The sequence below is a fragment of the Ovis canadensis genome, chromosome 1, assembly GCF_042477335.2.
Source record: "Ovis canadensis isolate MfBH-ARS-UI-01 breed Bighorn chromosome 1, ARS-UI_OviCan_v2, whole genome shotgun sequence".
Lineage (NCBI taxonomy): Eukaryota > Metazoa > Chordata > Mammalia > Artiodactyla > Bovidae > Ovis > Ovis canadensis.
This window is the reverse complement of record NC_091245.1, coordinates 160778210-160798391: the sequence shown is the minus strand read 5'-3', so window position 1 is coordinate 160798391 and position 20182 is coordinate 160778210. Positions and strand designations below refer to the sequence as shown.

General features: G+C 35.5%; 1 protein-coding gene across 2 annotated transcripts in view; it reads right to left on the bottom strand.

The window, feature by feature from the left end:
* Nucleotides 1-912: 912 nt before the first annotated feature.
* The window catches only part of EPHA3 (EPH receptor A3), a 408015-nt gene continuing 388745 nt past the window's right edge, over nt 913-20182 (bottom strand). For both annotated transcript variants that reach the window (XM_069578939.1, XM_069578950.1), the window contains exons 16-17: nt 9969-10124; nt 913-3646 (exon numbers count right to left, since the gene is read on the bottom strand). In XM_069578939.1, the coding sequence (XP_069435040.1) occupies nt 3541-3646; nt 9969-10124 (262 nt within the window). In that variant the 3' untranslated portion in view covers nt 913-3540. The remainder of the gene's footprint in view (nt 3647-9968; nt 10125-20182) is intronic.

Below are 20182 nucleotides of genomic sequence, written 5' to 3'. Positions count from 1 at the left end.
ACAACTGAGCATCTGAACATAACAAAATCTATTCCAGGATTGTTGCAAAATTTAATGAAGTGATTTGTAAATGGTGACAGGAAAATAAATACCCATCTCATAACAGTGCTTAAAATATATATCTTGAATTAAATATATTCTCTTTACCTCCTTCCTCTATCTCCTGCTTACACAGTATTCTTATTCCTCTCAACAAGATTGAATGCTATTTCTTTTTCAAGGAAAACTCAAATCTGATCTATTTTGTGACTACCTCTACGGCAATCTTGATCACTTATCTTGCCTCATATTGTGAGTTATCAATGGTTTTCATATATAATCATTCTCTTTAAATAAGTTCCAAATGATTAGGAATCTACTTTGTTCAAAGTTTTAAGTGTTTCTTAGAATATTATTTGAAGTTTCAGTTTGTTAGTTGTTTCTAATTTTTGTTTTATCTGACCCATTCAGAATTCCTTTCTTCTTTTTTCATAAGTGATATTCTGACTTTCTTTTGGACATAAACTACTCTGACACCTCTAATCTATAAGGAACATCAATCCACAATCTCTAAGAGCAGGCTCAGGACTAGGAGCTGTTATGAATCTAAGTCATTCATTCTCCCATCCAAAGTGATTCAGACTGCGCTTCTAAGTCAAGAAAGGCTCCATGATTTCTACTGGAACAACAGAGGGAAAGCAATTATCTCACAGGAATTACAATGCAGAATTATATCAACTAGAGTAGTATTTTAAAAGATATACTGTCATGCCTCGGCAATGCCTATGGATAACATAACATACATCTCTTCCTCACTAATGGAGAAAAAAGAAACAGAAGCACATTCTTCTTGACTTGCATAAATTTCATTATTTTGCTGTTTAAATAGCACGTTTTTATAATATTTAAAAAGGTTCAAAGACCACTTCCATATTCCAATCTGTAAAAAATATTTTCGTTATGTTTATTATAAAAATATAAATGTTTCCACTACAAATCATTTTACATTAGTAAGAGGCCATCTACATTGTACAACATAGACTAAATGAGTAATGATTTGAAAATGAAAATTTAAAGTACACACATATTGCCAATCATATCACATTTATACATGGCTTATTTGATACTTAGTACAGCTTAACATGGGCAAGTTACCAGAAATAAATATGTAAATCAAACTTAAGATACAATCAGATAATATGGTACATGATATTATGAAGCAATTGTGGTTTCGTGTTTACTGAAAGCCAATGCAGTTTCTGTACAAAGAGATGGCCATAAGCATTCTAGTACCTCTATTCCACAGTTAAGAATCGTACACTGTTATGTTTACATATGTACAGGGTAAGGATTGTGAAAAGTAAATTTATAAGAAATCAGATAGAAAAATAGTGAAAAATGAAGAGCAATATACTGCATATACACTTTCTACTTTCAAATGGAAACCACAGCCAAAATAAATGAAATAGATTAAACAATCCTCAGCTTCTCCTAATTCATGAAATGCACGGATTTTGTGGAGTGTGCACAGAATAGTACCTAAGAAAGTAAATGCTAGTCTGGAAAAAAATGAGATTGAAGCCAGATTCAGATCTCAATCTAACATTCCACAAAACAAAATGTTTGCTTAAAAAATGGTTTTGAGCTGCTTCTAGCAGGCTTAAGTGAAATTTGTAATTAATTTCATAATCATATATATCTTTTTAAAAGGTTCATGCTCTTATACACCCAATACATAATTCTAGTAGGATGATTTGACTATTAAGAATATTGAAGACATTTGAGAAATAATTTTATATATGAAGGAATACAACATAAGCCTTATTACACTAAACTTACAACAGATTAGCACTTGTGGATTTTGATCTGTGATTGTAAGCTGTATAAATGTTCCATATTGCATAAGAACATAAAGGTTGCAGCATTGTTTTATCCATTCTATTCTTCTGACATATGCATTTCATATTCCAATAACATGATCATATCAGCATTAGAAAGATTATAGATAGAGCTAAAATGTTGCTTCACAATCTATTATGGCTAGATCTCCACCAAGTATATATTTCAAATATTACGGAGTATGTTCATATTTAACCTTTATGAAACAGCAAGTCCAAGTTCCTTGCAAGAAGAGATATCTCCAGATTTTGAGTCTTGATGGACAACCAGCTATTTTGAAGATTATATGTTCAATACGTGTCAAGAAGCTCAATGTTTCTAAGAAATATACCAAAACTATAATAGGGGCATGTCACTGGAGACTCAAAGATAATAATACTTGCTATTGATGATGACAATGTTTAATTAATTTAGCAAAAGCTCAGTGATGCAGATGAGTAGTTTAGTAATCCTTATTCCCTATAATCAGCTCAACAAATTTAAGCAAATGTATAAAGAGGCATTTCAAAACCAGTCAGCCAGTGATCTTTTTGATTCATGCATCAGCTTACAGGCTACATTGCCGATTAATACAGAAACCTAAATAGTATCCCAATCCTTTCCAGTGTAGCATTCTCTATTCAGGAGCTCTAACATAGCTCTTTTACCAATGGAGGGAGTTTATGGTCTCCTAAGCACCAGAGCAAGGCAGGTATGCCACTGAAAATCCATTATACACAAGTCGGTGTATCACGCTAAATTAGGAGCACACAGTTTATAATAAATGGGGAGACAAAAACGGGTGGACTCATTCAGACTGTGAGAGATTTGGTTAGTGTATGAGCAAGGAAAGGGTTTTGTTTCTTTTTATATATAGATAGAGATACATATGCGTGTATGATTTAAACAATCTGGAAAGAAACGCATCATTTTCCGTGTCTAGTTTATCACGTTTTCTGCTGCTGACAATTTGAGAGAGCATTTGGCATTTGGCTGTCACAAATCCAAATTAAATCATCAAGGCATAAATAGAAAACAATAAAAGACAATCAAAAAGAAAATAAATATGTACTTTTCTTCAAAATTAAAACACATTTTTACATGATAATACTTAAGGAGGCTAACAATCAAAAATGTGTAGTACTTAAAACAACTACAAACTTCATTTCTATATGCTTTTTAACAGATAAAAGAGAATAAGACAATGAAAAGGTAGTAAATATGGCCGGATAGTTTGAGGTATGAATTCCTCTATTTTGCTTGCTTTCAAAGAAACAAAATACCTGTTACAGATCTCTTCTGTGTATAAAAATATCACAAGTCTGTTTTTTTGTGGCTATTGAGAAGCAGAGCCACCATGCTCACTGCATTATTTCATTTGTTTTGCTTTTATGATAGTCAGTTTATGAACAATGGCTCTATGCTAGTTCTTTGTCATTTTGCACTGAAGAATTCTGATTTAACCCATCAACTAATATAAAAAAGCAATTACAAAACAAAATACACCCACCCACCCATCCACTAAACAACAGGGGAAAATAAAGAGTTTTTAAATTCCATTTTAAGGCATTTTACTCGTATCTGAGTGTCTTATTGGGCTTGGAAAGTCCACCAGTATTTCCAGTGTTGTCATCAGTCTGCAGAGTGATGCCACACCTTCCACTTTCTTCCAGAAATAGCACTCTACACTGGGACTGGACTATTCTTGGATTGTGTTTCTAGAACTTTAATACTACTGATGACCTTCTTCTGTGGCCCAACCACAGTGACACCAACCTTTTTCATGTCGCTGTTAAAAAAAAAAAGAAAATTTCTGGTGAGAATCATGGCCTCCTGGACAGTATGTAAATAAGATATTTTCAATTAAAAAAGCTTGTACAATTACAGATCCCAATGCTCTAGGTATAATTTTCTGATTTTTGTAACATATGTGTAGTATTATATATCCTGATTATTCCACCTTTATCCTTGTGGAAGAATACAGGTTGTAGGTTGAATATAGGAAGTGGGTTGAATAGTGTTCCCCTCAAAATTCCTGTCCACCTGGAACTTCAGGTCCCGCTTAGGGAGTGACTTGACTGATAGACTGTGTTTAAAGTGACACTGTATCAGTTTCCGCATTCCGTTCTTTAGCAACTAACGGATTGTACTTCTCCTGAGGCACCCTCTCTAGGTCCCAGAGCTGCCAGTGGAAAAATATAACTACCTATTGAAGAGGTCATCAGTAAGCACTTGGTCTACAGTCCTAGGTATATATAGCATCTGAACCAGGGCAAAGAAGAATGAAACCATCTCAAACCCTCCAGACTAGATCAGATTTGTGTTAGCTGAATACTTCATTCAACTCTAGCACCAGAGGCGAAGAATCACCTACTTGAGCTCTACTCAAATTCATGACTCATGACATTGTGTGTACAATAAAATCCTTGTTTTAGCCTTTTAGTTTGGGGAAGTTTGTTGTTCAGCCAGAGATCACTGGAATAATTTCCTTAAAGTATAAAGTTCTTTCAGATTACAAAAAATGGCAAGGATATTTCTCTATCAAAATCATTAGATTTAAAATAGTTAATACTTGGAAACCAGGAATTGAAATAAATATTATAAGAATACATGAAACTTCATTTGAGCGGAGGGGGAAGACTTAGCTAAACATGTGCAAATAATTAATTAAACAATTAATTATTAATTAATTGTTGATTTAATTATTTGTTTTAATTTTTTGATTTTAATTATTTTTGATTATTTTGATTTTAATTATTTTAATTAATTATTATTGTTTTAATTATTTGATTTAATTATTTATTAATTGTTGATTTAAAAATTAATTCTTGATTTAAGAAATTAGTTCATATAATCATCTCTTTCAGGTCTTGATCAAATATCCCTCTTATGAGATTTCCCTGATGCTCTTACTTCATATTGTAAAACCTCTCTGCACTCATATCTGGACTTCTATTTCTTTTCTTGTTTCATTTTCTTCCAAAGTATTTATCACCATCCAGCATATTGCCCTTTTTTTTTTGGTTTATTTATTTTTTTATTCTCTATCTTGTCTCACAAGAAGGTGAATTCCATGTGAACAGGATTCTTGTGGGTTGTACTATGCTTATCAAACACACTCTAAACAATCACTCTCACTTAGCAGGGGCGCAATATGTACTTACTAAAGAATAAATCAGTTGTCCAAACTATATTTATCTGCGAAGCTGACAGATGATTAAGTGTAACTTGGAGTGCTAGGCAAATCGAAAATGGCAAGAAGAAAAAGCACACACATGCAAATGCACACAAAGGTTGGGCTCCTTTATATTGAGCATTAAAGAAAGAATGAAAAATTGGGAATTTAACTACATAGAATTGAACCAAAGGATTTGTTAAAAAGTGAGTTCCCAAGCAATAAAGGTATGCAAGAAGAAAATAGGCAACCACTTAAGAAGCAATTTACATATTATTTAAGCATCTGCTGCATAAAATTAATCAAAGCTCAGTTGCATTCCTGTTATCTAAGCTGGAAGTGAAATCACAATGCCCTACAGGTTACCCCTGAACCCTGCTGCCATTCAAGGGGCTAATAAATTCTCTATGGATAGGCTGTATTTTGCTTGAGGTCCTCTCTGGTCACAGTCTTTAGCCGCCTTGCTTCACCAGGAAGGCTAATGGGGAGCTATGCTGACATCTAGCTTGCTGCCCTTGTGTAACTGTGGATAATGAAATCTTCATTTAAGAGTTGTTGTTGTTAGGTTGCTAAGTCATGTCCAATTCTTTTGGACCCCTTGGACTGAAGCACGCCGGGCTTCCCTGTCCCTTCCCACACCTAGGTTATCTATGTTGAACCCTGCTTTTGAGAATGCATGCTCCACAGGATTTTGATTCTTTTATAAAGATACTAGGGATCTATCTTTAAAATGAACAACAAACATTTCTATACTTATCTTCGAAATATTACAAAGTCAGGTTATGAATTTAAGAACCAGAAAACCGGACAGACACAAATATATGTTATAAATCAATAGATTCTCATCGTTTTTATATTTCTTCTCTCATCTTTCTTTCAATTCTCTCTCTCTCTATATATATATATATACACACACATACATATTATACCTTGCTAATTTTTTTCTATATCTCCTCTTTTCTACCTTCTTTATAAGCTTAGAAACAAAATGCAATCATGGGAAGATAGAAAAAATGCTCCAAGGTACTATACTAAATTTCCTGAGGTCATTGAGAAATTTCAGCATAATGAGGGAGTAATACAAGCTATGATGCTTAACCCTGACTTTTCCTCTAGAACTGAACCAGTGATGCTCTGGCCACTGGGAAAAATCAGATATTGCAAGTTCACAGACCAATTTGGGACAAGTCTGAAGGACCAGCCCAGCTTTAGGACTCTTGTTTCAACAAGTAGTTGGACTGAGTCTTCTTCTTCAGTCTAATGCTTCCTCATCGCTTCTTTATGAATATGTCCCAAGGGTACATGAAGAAATCTGCATAAAACTGTTTCAGATTCAGCATCTGGGAACCCAGTGTAAGCAAGTTGATATGTAGTCTTGTTTCTATTTAATGCAAAGGATTATACTGGAAAAGAGAATTACAGTAAGCATCCCTGTAGGTTACGCCTTAGCTTGAGCTTTTATGTACCCTCTACTCTCCTCCCCCCACCAAAATGTTTTCTACCTACCATGCTGCCATGACTGAAATCTCTCTAAACATCCAGCTGCTGTAGTCTCAGTAACACTCCCTGTATCCTTATCTCATTAGGACTACCCTATTGAGAAGAGCAATGGAAAAGTTCAAGACTAAAGAGCAGCTCAAGATTGAGACCAGAGGTTAATAAGCTATCTGATACTTCAAAGGTAAAAGGGTAGGTGATGACACTTTGAAAATGGCATCCAAGGGTGCAGGGTAATGACATGCAGCAATTAATCTGCCTCATACCCATTCCCCACACTTAATTCTCTTTCCAGTTTCTATAATCACTCTTGCCCTTTCTTATTCTCTCTTCCCTTCTCACATTAACCTTCCTAAATCCATCCTAGGCTATCAAATAATATTTTTTAAAAAATATGTTGACTGAATAAGACCACACATTTAAAAAAATTATTTGAAAATTAAGTGATGAGTAGCTGGCATGTAAATGAAATCTCTAAACTAATTGGAATAGGCTAAAATTTTTCACTTCAATATTTATTTGAGTATGAAACACTTGTCCTGTGATTGACAGTTTGGATAGAAAAAGAAAACAAATTTAATATCTTTTCTTAGGTAATAATCTGAAAGGCTTATTCTAAAAGAAATTTTAGAGTTATTTGGTCAAGGGAATCATTTCTGAATTGAGTCTGGACAACACCAAGAAAATAAGGATTGGAAGGAATCAAATTCAAGCAATACACCTAAGACTGTAAAAGAAAGGATGAAATATAGAGTTAAATATTTTTATAGCATTGAAGATGAAAATGTTGCCTCACTATATTTCCTTAAATGATTAATGTATTAAATATTTTAAAATTCTTGTATTTGTGATATAAACAAGGAAGGTGGCATATATGAGATAGAGAATGCAGAGAACCAAGAAGTCAACAATACTTTTCAAGGAGTTTTAGGTCAACAGATGTTAATTCTATGTTGACCCTAAATTGAGAAGAAAGGACAGAAGAAGGCACTTTGAAATACAGAGATCTGAAACCAACTGGCTCAGTGTGAAGGGGAAAATCTGAAAAAGCCGAGTATCCTAGGAAAAATCAGCTTTCATCTTGCATAGACTCACAACTTGTTTAAATAATCATAACCACTAAGTGGAAATATTCCAGCCAGCCCCAAAAGAGCTTACTATCCAATGCTGTACCAGAGACCAACATATTCCTAAGGTGAAAGTATAACAAAGTCTGCCACTTCACCTTTTTAAACAAATAGCATTCTGTCTACATTTGTAGATTAGAATATCTGACTATATTTAAATTGTGAGCTCGCTGTTAATCATATTAACAAGGTTCTGCCTCATCCACTTCAATATACTGTTTCATTATCTAAAAGCTCTGGATGTTGATACTTTATTGAGAATAAACATTTATATAGCTTTGCCTTTGAAAATCTGGCAATGGTGCAGAAATTTTTAGCTTTGTGTTTGTTCTTTGCTATGCTTCTGTGCTCTAAAGCAGGTGTCTTGTATATCATAACCCAAACTATTTACATTACTAGAGTAAGAATTTCTAAAAATATTTAAATATATTAACATATCCTGGGGCTGTGTCTGATCAAAATAACTATCACAGAAACCCAAAGCACATTGTCAATTGGGTCAGAAGTCTATTCGATAAATACTGTATCCTATTTCAAACAGGAATGCTAGCACGTATTAAGTAGACAAGTGTGAGTTTATATTCTAAGAATAAATTCACCTCTTCAGTATAATATACCCTTTCTGTAGATTCTTTTGTGATGCCTGTGTTTCTGATAAGGATGCTATACTATTAATAGTAAACTCCTTTACCTATTTGTTAGGTGCTTGTATCTCTATTAATTACACTACACACTCCCTTTTGCATCTAATCTATAGCTTTCCAAGTGACTTTATTTAAATGATTGACAAGATGACAAAGTCCTTAGATGCTCGACAACATTTGAATATTCAAATATTGGATATGACTTACAGAAAGTTGAGAGCACTAAAGGGTCTATTTAATGTAATAAAGATCAATAGGTAGAAGAGTTTGACTCAAAGATGGATACAGTTTCCAAAGAGACTTTATAAGCTACAAAATTGTGGACAATTTTGATGTATCTGTTCCACACAAAAGCTCTTTCTTTGGACCAGTCTTTTATATTACCCTCAGGAAAGAATGCCTAGAGCTACGTTCACGCTATCTCACTCTACCTCCTTTGAAATGAAATGTTTGCTCATGGCAAACATGTCTTTGGAGAAGCCAGTCTATAAGCAGGACTGAGGCCTTCAGAATGTCTCTCCTGGGGACTTAGAATAAAGAGAGTTGGACCCTGGTCAGCTAAATGACATACCAAGGTTGTGTGATCTAGGACTGAGAGAGTCATTTTCAGCTATGTGCATGGAGATACAGAAAAAGTCACTGTATAGAACAAGAAAAAAAAGATGCAGCCTCATTATAAAGTGAAGTCAACTGTCTCATTCACAGAGTGATGAAGAATATAGTTTCCAGTTTTCACTTCCTATTTCCAGTTAGTAAACTTGGTGAATGAGGATGACCTTTATGGATTATTCACTGGGTTAATTTAATTCCTTATAAACCCCTTCTCCTTAAGGCCATGGGTTTCTCATAGCAAAGAAATCCTATTACCAAAGGATTGCTATTGTACCACCGGATCCCTAAGATACACGTTTGTGTGTGTGCTCAGTCCTGTCTGACTCTTGGGGGCCCCATGGACTATAGCCCACCAGGCTCCTCTGCCCTTGGAATTTTCCAGGCAAGAATACCAGAATGGGCTGTCATTTCCTACTGGCTTTTAAGACATGAAATTATAAAAGAAAACTAATTAATATTTATCAATTGTGCATTTTCCTCTTTCCAAACTGATCATAAGCCTTTTTAAGGGAAATTATGTCTTAAACTTGCTTATAACTTTATTTTCTAGCATGAGATCACTTAAGAATAGGTGATAGTATAATATAAGTTGTTTTTTAGTATCTTTGAGAACTACTTTTAGACTTTGACATGTTTCCTTGTATATCAGATCATACACCTAGTTCTCAAATTTCCATTTCCACAAAGGTTAGGCTTTGTTAAAAATAACAGAAAATCACAAAGGCAGGGATATACAAGTCATCATGCTATATCTGCATACGTTCTAAATGAGAGGCTTGGGTCTGTTGGGGTGGGGTATGGGTGTATATCTGGTGGTTTATCTGAAGGTCACAGTTCATTGAAGATAGCTTTTGTGGGGACCAAGTGTGAGGGAGGAAGACACATCAACACATTGATCTAGAAGGCATCCTTGAGAAAGAGACCCAGGATCCAGCTCAGTGGGTTCAGGAGAAAGTTAAGTACCTTAGAGATTCATTTACTCTTTAAATATATTAATTCAAAACATATATGTCCACTAGAAAGTTCAGAATTATTCAGTCAAAAACTTATTCTTACTCTGCAGAAATCTTGGCTATGGTGTCACAAGAACTGTAGTCTACGCCTGTGAAGATTTCCTTGCACTGTGCTGTTCGGACACCGTTAAGCCAGTCACCTGTTGTGCGGAAGGTAGTAATGTCGATGTTACTTTGGTCCAGGAGAAGGTTTGAGGGCCTGCAAGAAAATAAAATACCAAAGGGAGAAAGATCAGGAGTCAGCAGAGTTGCTGTGTGTCAAAATTCAACACCAGCATCAGCAGGAACTTCCAGACTTCATGTGGCGCTCCTGTTTATTTGTAAAGTTTATCTGCCATGAAGCCTTCATCTGCTCAAGCTGGCAGCTTGCAAGAACACTGTGTAATCATCTTGTCTCAGTGCTCCCTTCTCTACTCATGACTGCTTTTTAAATTACTGAAACTTTGCCAGTGAAGAGCATAAATATATCCATACATACTTCTATAATTTAATTTGTTTAACCATTAGCAAAGATGGTGGTAATTTCAGTTGCAGTTATAGCTGACATGACATTCTGAACACTCTGTTGTCTGCTTTGGTGGATGGATTTGTTTCCAATATTAAATCCTGCCTACTGAATGTTCATCTGCAGACATTGTACAGCTTGCTGTCTAAGGGAAAATTTGAACAATGTAGACTATAATCACAGCAGGATGTAAAGTTCGCACAAATTTAATGTCAAAATATCATTAAAAATAAAAAATTAAAAAGAAATAGAAAACAGTAGATGAGTAACAATAGGTGAAAGTCTAACAACTAGGACAACAACAAATATATTTTACAATATAAATATATATATACATATATATGTATATGCACACATATAAAGATAGATGATAGATAGATAGACATTGTGACTATGATTTTTATTGCACAGTATAGTCAGCATTAACAGAATTTTTTCAGTTCAATTACTCAGTCATGTCCGACTCTTTGTGACCCCATGGATTTGCAGCATGCCAGGCCTCCCTGTCCATCACCAACTATCGGAGCTTATTCAAACTCATGTTATCGAGTCAGTCTGCCATCCAAACATCCCATCCTCTGTCATCACTGTCTCCCCCCGCCTTCAATCTTTCCCAGCACCAGGGTCTTTTCCAATTAGTTCTTCGCATCAGGTGGCCAAAGTTTTAGAGTTTCAGCTTCAGCATCAGTCCTTCCAATGAATATTCAGGACTGATTTCCTTTAAGATTGACTGGCTGGATCTCCTTGCAGTCCAAGGGACTCTTAAGAGTCTTCTCCAACACCATAGTTCAAAAGCATTAGTTCTTTGGTGCTCAGCTTTCTTTATAGTTCAACTTTCACCACCATACATGACTATGGAAAAACCATGGATTTGACTAGATGGACCTTTCTTGGTAAAGCAACATCTCTGCTTTTTAATATGCTGTCTAGTTGGTCATAGCTTTTCTTCCAAGGAGCAAGCGTCTTTTAATTTCATGGCTGCAGTCACCATCTGCAATGATTTTGGAGCCCAAGAAAATAAAATCTGTCACTGTTTCTATTTTTTTCCCATCTGACATGAAGTCATGGGACTGGATACCATGATCTTAATTTTCTGGATGTTCAGTTTTAAGTCAGCTTCTTCACTCTCCTCTTTCACTTTCATCAAGAGACTCTTTAGTTCTTCTTCACTTTCTGCCATAAGTGTGGTGTCATCTGCATATCTGAGGTTATCAATAACCTCAATATTTCTCCCAGCAATCTTGATTCAAGCTTGTGCTTTATCCAGCCTGGCATTTCATGTGATGTATTCTGCATATAAGTTAAATAAGCAAGGTCACAATATACTACCTTGATGTACTCCTTTCCCGATTTGGAACCATGTTTTCCCGATTTGGTTCCATGTCCAGTTCTAACTGTTGCTTCTTGACCTGTATATAGGTTTCTCAAGAGGCAAGTCAGGTGGTCTGGTATTCCCATCTCTTGAAGAGTTTTCCAGTTTGTTGTGATCAACACAGTCAAAGGCTTTGGCATAGTCAATAAGGCAGAAGTAGATGTTTTTCTGGAACTCTCTTGCTTTTTTGATGATCCAGCAAATGTTGGCAATTTGATCTCTGGTTCCTCTGCCTTTTCTAAAACCAGCTTGAACATCTAGAAATTTAGTTCACATACTGTTGAAGCCTGGCTTGGAGAATTTTGAGCATTACTTTGCTAGCATGTGAGGTGAGTGCAATTGTGCGGTAGTTTGAGCATTCTTTGGCATTGCCTTTTTTCAGGATTGGAATGAAACCTGACCTTTTCCAGTCCTGTGGCCACTGCTGAGTTTTCCAAATTTGCTGGTATATGGAGTGCATCACTTTTACAGCATCATCTTTGAGAATTTGAAGTAGCTCAGCTGGAATTCCATCACCTCCACTAGCTTTGTTCATAGTGATGCTTCCTAAGGCCCACTTGACTTCACATTCCAAGATGTCTGGCTCTAGGTGAGTAATCACAACATCGTGGTTATCTGGGTCATGAAGATCGTTTTGGAAAAGTTCTTCTGTGTATTCTTGCCACCTCTTCTTAATATCTTCTGCTTCTGTTGGGTCCATACCATTAGGATTGACTTATATAATTACAGGTCTGACTATAGGTCTATGACAAACTGCAAGATCTGGTGACTCAAAGGAACAACAGGGATAAAAAAGAAATGGAGGAAACCATGTTTTCATCTCTGAGGAGCCAAGAGAAGCATCCTATTGGTAAACTGCCTTTGGGTTGTTTTTTCAGCTTTCAGTGATCTCTTTCATTGTCCTGTGACTCATAGAACTGGGACTGGTCACGAGGTAGACACTTGATTGTCTTTATCTTTATTCTTTTCTCTTAGTATGGGTGCTTGAGCAAATAGTAGTTATGAAGACCTTTGCTTTGAGATGAACAATAATAATAGCCATAATGATTATGTTGAACAATTATGAACACTAACAATATGCCAGAGACTATACTGGCATAGACTAAGCATAATACACAGATATAAAGGACTTTAATCTTTATGTTAGTTAGACACTGATGCTATGTCCCTACAATTCTTGTGGAAGCTGAAACTAAAATTAAGTGACAAATCAGAGCTCTGCCCACATTTAAAAGGAATTTTTTAATTGGGAGATTTCTGTTACTAGTGATGATATTTCTTCAGCTCACTCCCTAATGTATGAGACATGTGTAAGCATGAGGTCAAGATTCTGATATCTAAACAAACATGTCCTAGATCTGCATGCTGCTGTTGGAAACACACGAGAGACATGTAAATTCATTTGGATTTTGATGGGGAGATATTAAATTTATCTGCCAAGATATAGTTTTAATTAAAAATAAGTTTATTTGATAAAAATGATATTTAATACAATTTTAATGCTGAGTTTAAGAAAACATCGACAGCATGGCTGTTTGGTTCTACCTGTATTTGCAGGCTCTGTGGAAAATACATATGAGTAGTAACTTCCCTCCTTGTCATGATTTATGAAATGGAGACAGCCGAATGTGGGGGATTTTTCAACCATCTTTCCATTAGACTAAAGTCAACCACTTTGATCCTCTTTACCCCAAATGTTTTAATTATAAATAAAAAATTAAAGTAAAAGTCACTGGGTTGTGTCTGACTCTTTGAGACCCCATGGACTATACAGTCCATGGAATTTTCCAGGCCAGAGTACTGGAGTGGGTAGCCATTCTCTTATTCAGGGGATCTTCCCAACCCAGGTATCAAACCCAGGTATCCCTCATTGCAGGTGGATTCTTTACCATCTAAGCCACCAGGGAAGCCCAAGACTACTGGAGTGGATAGCCTATCCCTTCTCCAGCAGATCTTCCCAACCTAGGAATTGAATAGGGGTCTCCTGCATTGCAGGTGGATTCTTTACCAACTGAGCTATCAGGGAAACCAAATTAAAGTTATGAAGTTTGTAATTTGTTTTGCTGGGTTACAGTTTAGTTTTAACTAACCCTCACAGATCATCTAAAAGAAAGAATGAGAAATTAAGCATTATTTTACAAAGCATTATCTTTCCTTTAGGAATATCTAGAACATCACAAAATATAAATATAGCATTTTGTAAGTTATTCTCTTCTGGAAAATATACATAAATAATTTTCTATGATTCTTTAAATTACTAATCTGAAAAAAGTTCATTTTTTAAATCATTGAAATTTCTTGTCTGTGTTTTATTTTCTTAAGAATTTGAGAAATTACAGAAATAGATACACATCCAGGTTCCAAAACATGCATAATATTCTTGGGTGGTTTTGCATGACCATCATGAATGAAATATCCTTGGTCACTGACCAACATTGGATATAATATTGCACCCATTGGATAAGACTTGGAATCAGCAAACAAAATTGATAGGTACAGCATTAAATCAGGTGTGAGGAAATTTTCTAAGCAAAATGAAGTGAGACCTAGAAAGGAGACAATAAAATATTGGACGATCTACAGGCCTGCACACACACTCACATACACTCACACCCTACAGCTTGGATTTCTCCAGTAGCTGAAGCACAGACTAATCTAATGTTGACTTTTGTCGACTCCGGGTCCCATGAATAGCAATCCTTTTTTTATTTATGAGCTTGTGGGTATGAAGAATCAAACCTCAGGACATTTATTCAGAATATTTACGAAGTGTGCCTAATAGCAAAATGCAGAGTTTTTCTTTCACAATTCAAAATGGTTTGTATTTTTAAACTCAACAATATAGTCAGACTCAACAAGAATTTGGAAAAAATTAGTACAAACAAATTGAAATAAAACAGGACGGGTGGATTAGGGATTAGAGTGACCCCAACTGAGTCTTTCTGTTTATTACTTGGATCAAAGTATAAGGAAGACAAAGAATGACCTAATTTTAATGCCAGTGACCTCAGAATAACCAGCCCTGCAAAGTATCATTTTTCCACTTCCAGGATTTCTCTGGGGAATTCAAATAAAAATTGGTTCTTTTCCTCCTCCGAGAGGACATCTGGAGAGTTTATCAATGGATAGGAATTTGTCTCTCACTGTGAAGAGCCTGTGATGTCTCTTCATGCGCACCAGGGGAATGTAGGCTTTTTGAGCAGCTGCAAGCATTGGAGTTTTTTTAGACCTAGCTCCAGACATTGGGTCTGAAGGGGAAATTTATAGGCTGGGTGATGTGCACTGTGAGCTCACACTTTTACTAGACAAATTAGATAGGTTTCAATCCGTGCAGCTGTAAACGATGTCCTGCAGAGTTCCACCTGATCTTTTACAGCTTTTCATAAATCAGTACCTACTGGCCGCAGACTGCAGTCATTAAAAAGAAATCATGGAAATTACATGTTTGCTCAGGGGAAGCAAAAAATAACTTTCCTCCCTTTCTTTCTCCCTCCTTGGATTTTGGTTTGTGAATTATTCTTTTGTGGATTTTCATACTGTTGCTTTAAAGAGGTACACATATATTTTCTTCCACCAACTCTTACTTTATCTGTAAATGCTCATAACAATTAGCACCAGATACTTGGGACAAATGTCAGTAAGAAACTGCTAGTCCCAGGAATATCTTCTTATAATGATATTATTTTGGTATTGCACTAGAATTCTAACTCTAAAATTGAATGTTAAGTTATTCTTTTATAATATAGAGAGACTCCTTTGGGTTTACAAAGGGCTTTATTTTTTATGTATTAAAAATAATGATTTATATATATATTTCTTGAGTGAATAAGTAGATGCCTACTGAGTCTAAAAGTAAATATTAGTAATGTTGAAGATGTATTCTATTCCACTATAATTATGTGCTTTTTGTCTGTTGTTGTGAGTAGTTTCTCAGCAGCAAAATGTTAATTATATCTATATTTATTGATATTATTGCCTGAGAATGGTAATATACTTTTCAATTCCTTTTATAATCTATTGTTAATATTTGAGTCTTATTGTATTTCAAGGGAAAAACTGTGTATTTGCCAAATTTCTAAATGTGAATTTATGATCATTTTCATCTTTTTATCCCTAATATAAGAAATTCCAGATAGGATTAAATAAATTTAACTTGTCATCAGTAACTAAAAATAATTTTGAGTACATATAGTTCCCAACAGGAGACTAGTATATAAATGACACATTAAAGAGGAGTAAAGTCATTGTGTTTATTTTAATTGTCTCTAGACCTTAAGGACAAAATCTTAGCAGTTATAGCTATGACATCTGGTTTAATTTCTCCCAATGGTAAAATTACTTGCTTTGATTTTTAAGATTTTAAAAAAAAGAGAGATCACCTGAGTATTTGGAATATTTGTTTTCTTCTAAAATGTTCTTTATCATATTTGTTCAGTAAGGAAAGTCACCCTGTCAGTTTCAGAATTAGAGGTCAAAGTCATTTTGAGAAATAGATTGTTTTTTGGTCCTTAGACTTCTACTAAAGTATATAATATTTGTTAAAAAAGAAGTAGACATTCTCTAAAAGAAATATATTTGTTCTCTTAGAGATCAGTAGCATTTGTTAATGTTAATTTAGTGCCATTAACGGGGAAAAATTACAAGTACTGCTTATTTTTGTTCTTATTTATTCTGCAACTTAATGAAGATAAACCCCTACAAAGTTAGCAATAAGAATTAGCACAATGAAACAATATATTTTAAATCATTTCAATTAAATTAACTAAGTATAATTGACTCTTAAGAATATTATTCTAAGTATTTAAAATACATCGTTTAAGTCTTTAGACTATAAATCAAGTTACCTTCATTTAGAAGCTCATTCTAAAAATATTGAATGTATTATATCATTCTGTATACCCAAAATTTATATTCTAAGATTTATGATAGTATTGATGAATCCAATGACAGGGCATTTGAAAATTTTGTGAATTTAAAGAAAAAGTCATTTCTCTATTTCATTTTATAGACATAAATATCCCAAAATAAAGGTATCTTCTGTCTGAATAGAAATGAATGAATTCGTCTGTCATGTTTCTTTATTTTTAGTCTTTAAAATTTTTAAATTTATCGACATTTATAAAATTAATACAATGAATTTATTTAAATCTAGGTGCCATATTTCATACATTTTATACATGTAAAATTAGTTGTTTATTATATGATACATAAATATGATGTAATATGTATTACATATATATACAAAATATAAAACTAATCTTCACTATAGTTTCTTTAAAAAGTGAATTTTGCTTACTTTTTAATCTGTATAACAAAACCAAAGAGCTGACTCACTGGAAGAGACCCTGATGCTGGCAAAGACTGAGGGCAGAGGAGAAGCAGGTGACAGAGGATGAGATGGTTATATAGCACCACCGACTCAATGGACATGAGCAGGAGAAAACTCCAGGAGATAGTGAAGGACAGGGAAGCCTGGCATGCTGTATTCATGGGGTTGCAAAGAATCAGATATGCCTTAGCAACTGAACAACAAATAACAAAAACGTATTATAAAGTAAGAGAAAATTTATCTTTCTAAGACCACTTTCTATTTAATTTTATAGCAGCAATTTCTATCAAGAACTTCTTTAAGAAAGATTTTTCCATTTCTTAAAAAAGGAAGAGCTCTCTTTTTACCCTTTTATACATGTGCATTATGACTATATTTTTCTATATTTATCAAAAGCATTATTTTTGCATTGTATTTTCTTTTTCATCATCCCAGTTATAACTAAATCTCTTAAAATGTACTTCCTCTATCATTCTAAAAAAATCAAATCAACTATCTAAAAAAAACTCAATGTCCTTCTCATTGTTTAGAGTGGCTGTTTTCCTTTGTTGTCTTTCTTTGCCTCATTCTTTTGCAGCTTTTGATTAAATAATTCATTCTATCCACTTTTGGAAAATTCCTTGATCTGTAGTTTTTCTAATGGTTTAAGTTTCATTCTTAACTCTGTCTTGTTCCTATTTCTACCTACCACTTCATATGCTTCTGCTCTGATATTGGTGCTGTTCTCCAAAGCTCTAGAGAGAGACCATTTTCTTTCTTTCCGGATAGAAGTCTATGCAGTGGGTTAGTGTTCTGAGATAATAGCTAATGGAAACACTTTTCCATTCTAGGACCATTCTAGGAAACACTTTTCCTTCTAGGATTGCCACCTACTGGCTTGATTGGCGCTGTAGTCTTCTTATAAGGAGTCTGAAATCTCCATAACCTATTGTGATACCCTGTTACGCACTGTGGAAGCATTCATTCATTTCAATCAGTTTCTTGGTTCTTATAGATTTTTGAGGTCTACACTAAGTGATGGCAGGATTTAGAGGCTTCAGAAATACCACTGACTACAAAGCAGCACCAGAGCAGCAAGGAGAAGCTCCCAGTCTGGGAGATTGGGAGAGGGGTGTCTCACTGTCAGCCCATGCAGACAAACACCCTCCACTATTCACAGATCACAGTCTCCCTATAATCTTTGGGATATGAGAGCTTTAAGTAGAAATTATATTACTATGTAGAAGAATAAAGATGGATATACTTGTGGTAAAAATCAGCATGACTAGATCGAGACTTGTACCTTCTAAATGTGTTTCTAATGGTGTTTTTTTTTTTTGAAAAAATTGTCTTTGCAGACAGAAGGCTTGAAATTGGATGCTTAGGTTTATTCTCTCCCCCAGCTTGAGATGTAACTTTCCATGGTCTTATGAGTCTCAGTCTCATTGTGTCCAAAATGCTCATCTTCCTCACAGAGCTGTTCATCATTCTGCACTTGGCACCCCGTTTAGTGACAGCACTGTCCTCAGAGTCCTCCTTGTTCACCTGGAAGCATTCTCTGCTACTCATGTCACTCTGCATGGCTCACTACTCACCATGTCTTATAATACTTCTTTAAAACTGTTTGAATTCGCATCTTTTTTAATACATTTTCCCTTCTTTAGCCTAAGCCCTTCCCAAGACTATTGAGATCATCTCCTTACTCCTTATCATGCACTCTTCCTCGCCAGCTCTTCTAGGTATATTTGCAGAGAACTGCTCCACAGGCAAAGTGTGGGATGTCATTTAACTGTCTTCAACGGTTCCTCGTTTCCTCATGGACAAAATTCCAGATTTCTAGAGATAACATGCAATCTTCCACTATCTGGTGAAATCATCTAGTGGCTCCTTCCTCATAATTCCTTATTTAATCCTATTTTATACCAGAAATAGATTATGCAGTGTAAATTGAAGTATTGTAAATTTTTGTGTCTTGATTTTCTGTACAGTGTTCTTCCAGCCTGGTATGATCTCATACTGGTAGACATTTCACCCGTCATCCACTAGTCGCTCAGTTCCAAAAATTATTTCTCTGCAACTTCCAGAGAATCTCAAAGCTCAAAGTAAATTCATTCTTTGTGCATGATTCCTAAACACTTTGTCTTTTTGCTCCAATATTTACTTAATCTGAGGGATATTACATTTGACCTTGAACAACACTGAAATTCATTTAGTCTGTCCTCCCTAATTGCTGTTTCTCCTGTCTGAGATTCCTTGGCACCCCCAGATTCAACCAACCACAAATGCTGGAGCAGTGTAGTGTTTGCTACTGAAAAATATCTGTGTATAAATGGACACCTATAAGCTTCCCCAGTGGCTCAGCGGTAAAGAATCCGCCTGCAATGTAGGAGCCTCAGGAGATGCAAGTTTGATCCCTGGATTGGGAAGATCCCCTGGCAGAGGGCTTGGCAACCCACTCCAGTATTCTTGCCTGGAGAATCCCACAGATAGAGAAGCCTCGCAGGCTATAGTCCATGGGGTCGCAGAGTCAGAAACGACTAAAGAAAAGGAGCAGGTACACACCCATGAAAGTGAAAGTGAAAGTGAAGTCGCTCAGTTGTGTCTGACTGTGACGCCATGGACTGTAGCCTATCAGGCTCCTCCATCCATGGGATTTTCCAGGCAAGAGTGCTGGAGTGGGTTGCCATTTTCTTCTCCAGGGGATCTTCCCGACCCAGGAATAGCACCTAGGTCTCCCGTGTTGGAGGCAGACGCTTTACAGTCTGAGCCACCAGGGATGGACCCCTACAATTCAAACCTGTGCTGTTCAAGGGTTAATTGTATAGTATTGCTGAACATTTCCTCCTATTTTCAAGGCAAGTTGTTGCAAGTGGAGTCTATGTCTCTTGACCTGTATAATCACCATGTGCTAAGTTGCTCCAGTCCTGTCCAACTCTTTGGGACCCTATGGACTATAGCCTGCCAGGCTCTTCTGACCATGGGATTCTCCAGGCAAGAATACTGGAGTGGGTTGCCATGCCCTCCTCCAGGGCATCTTCTGACCGGTGTCTCTTATGTCTCCTGCACTGGCAG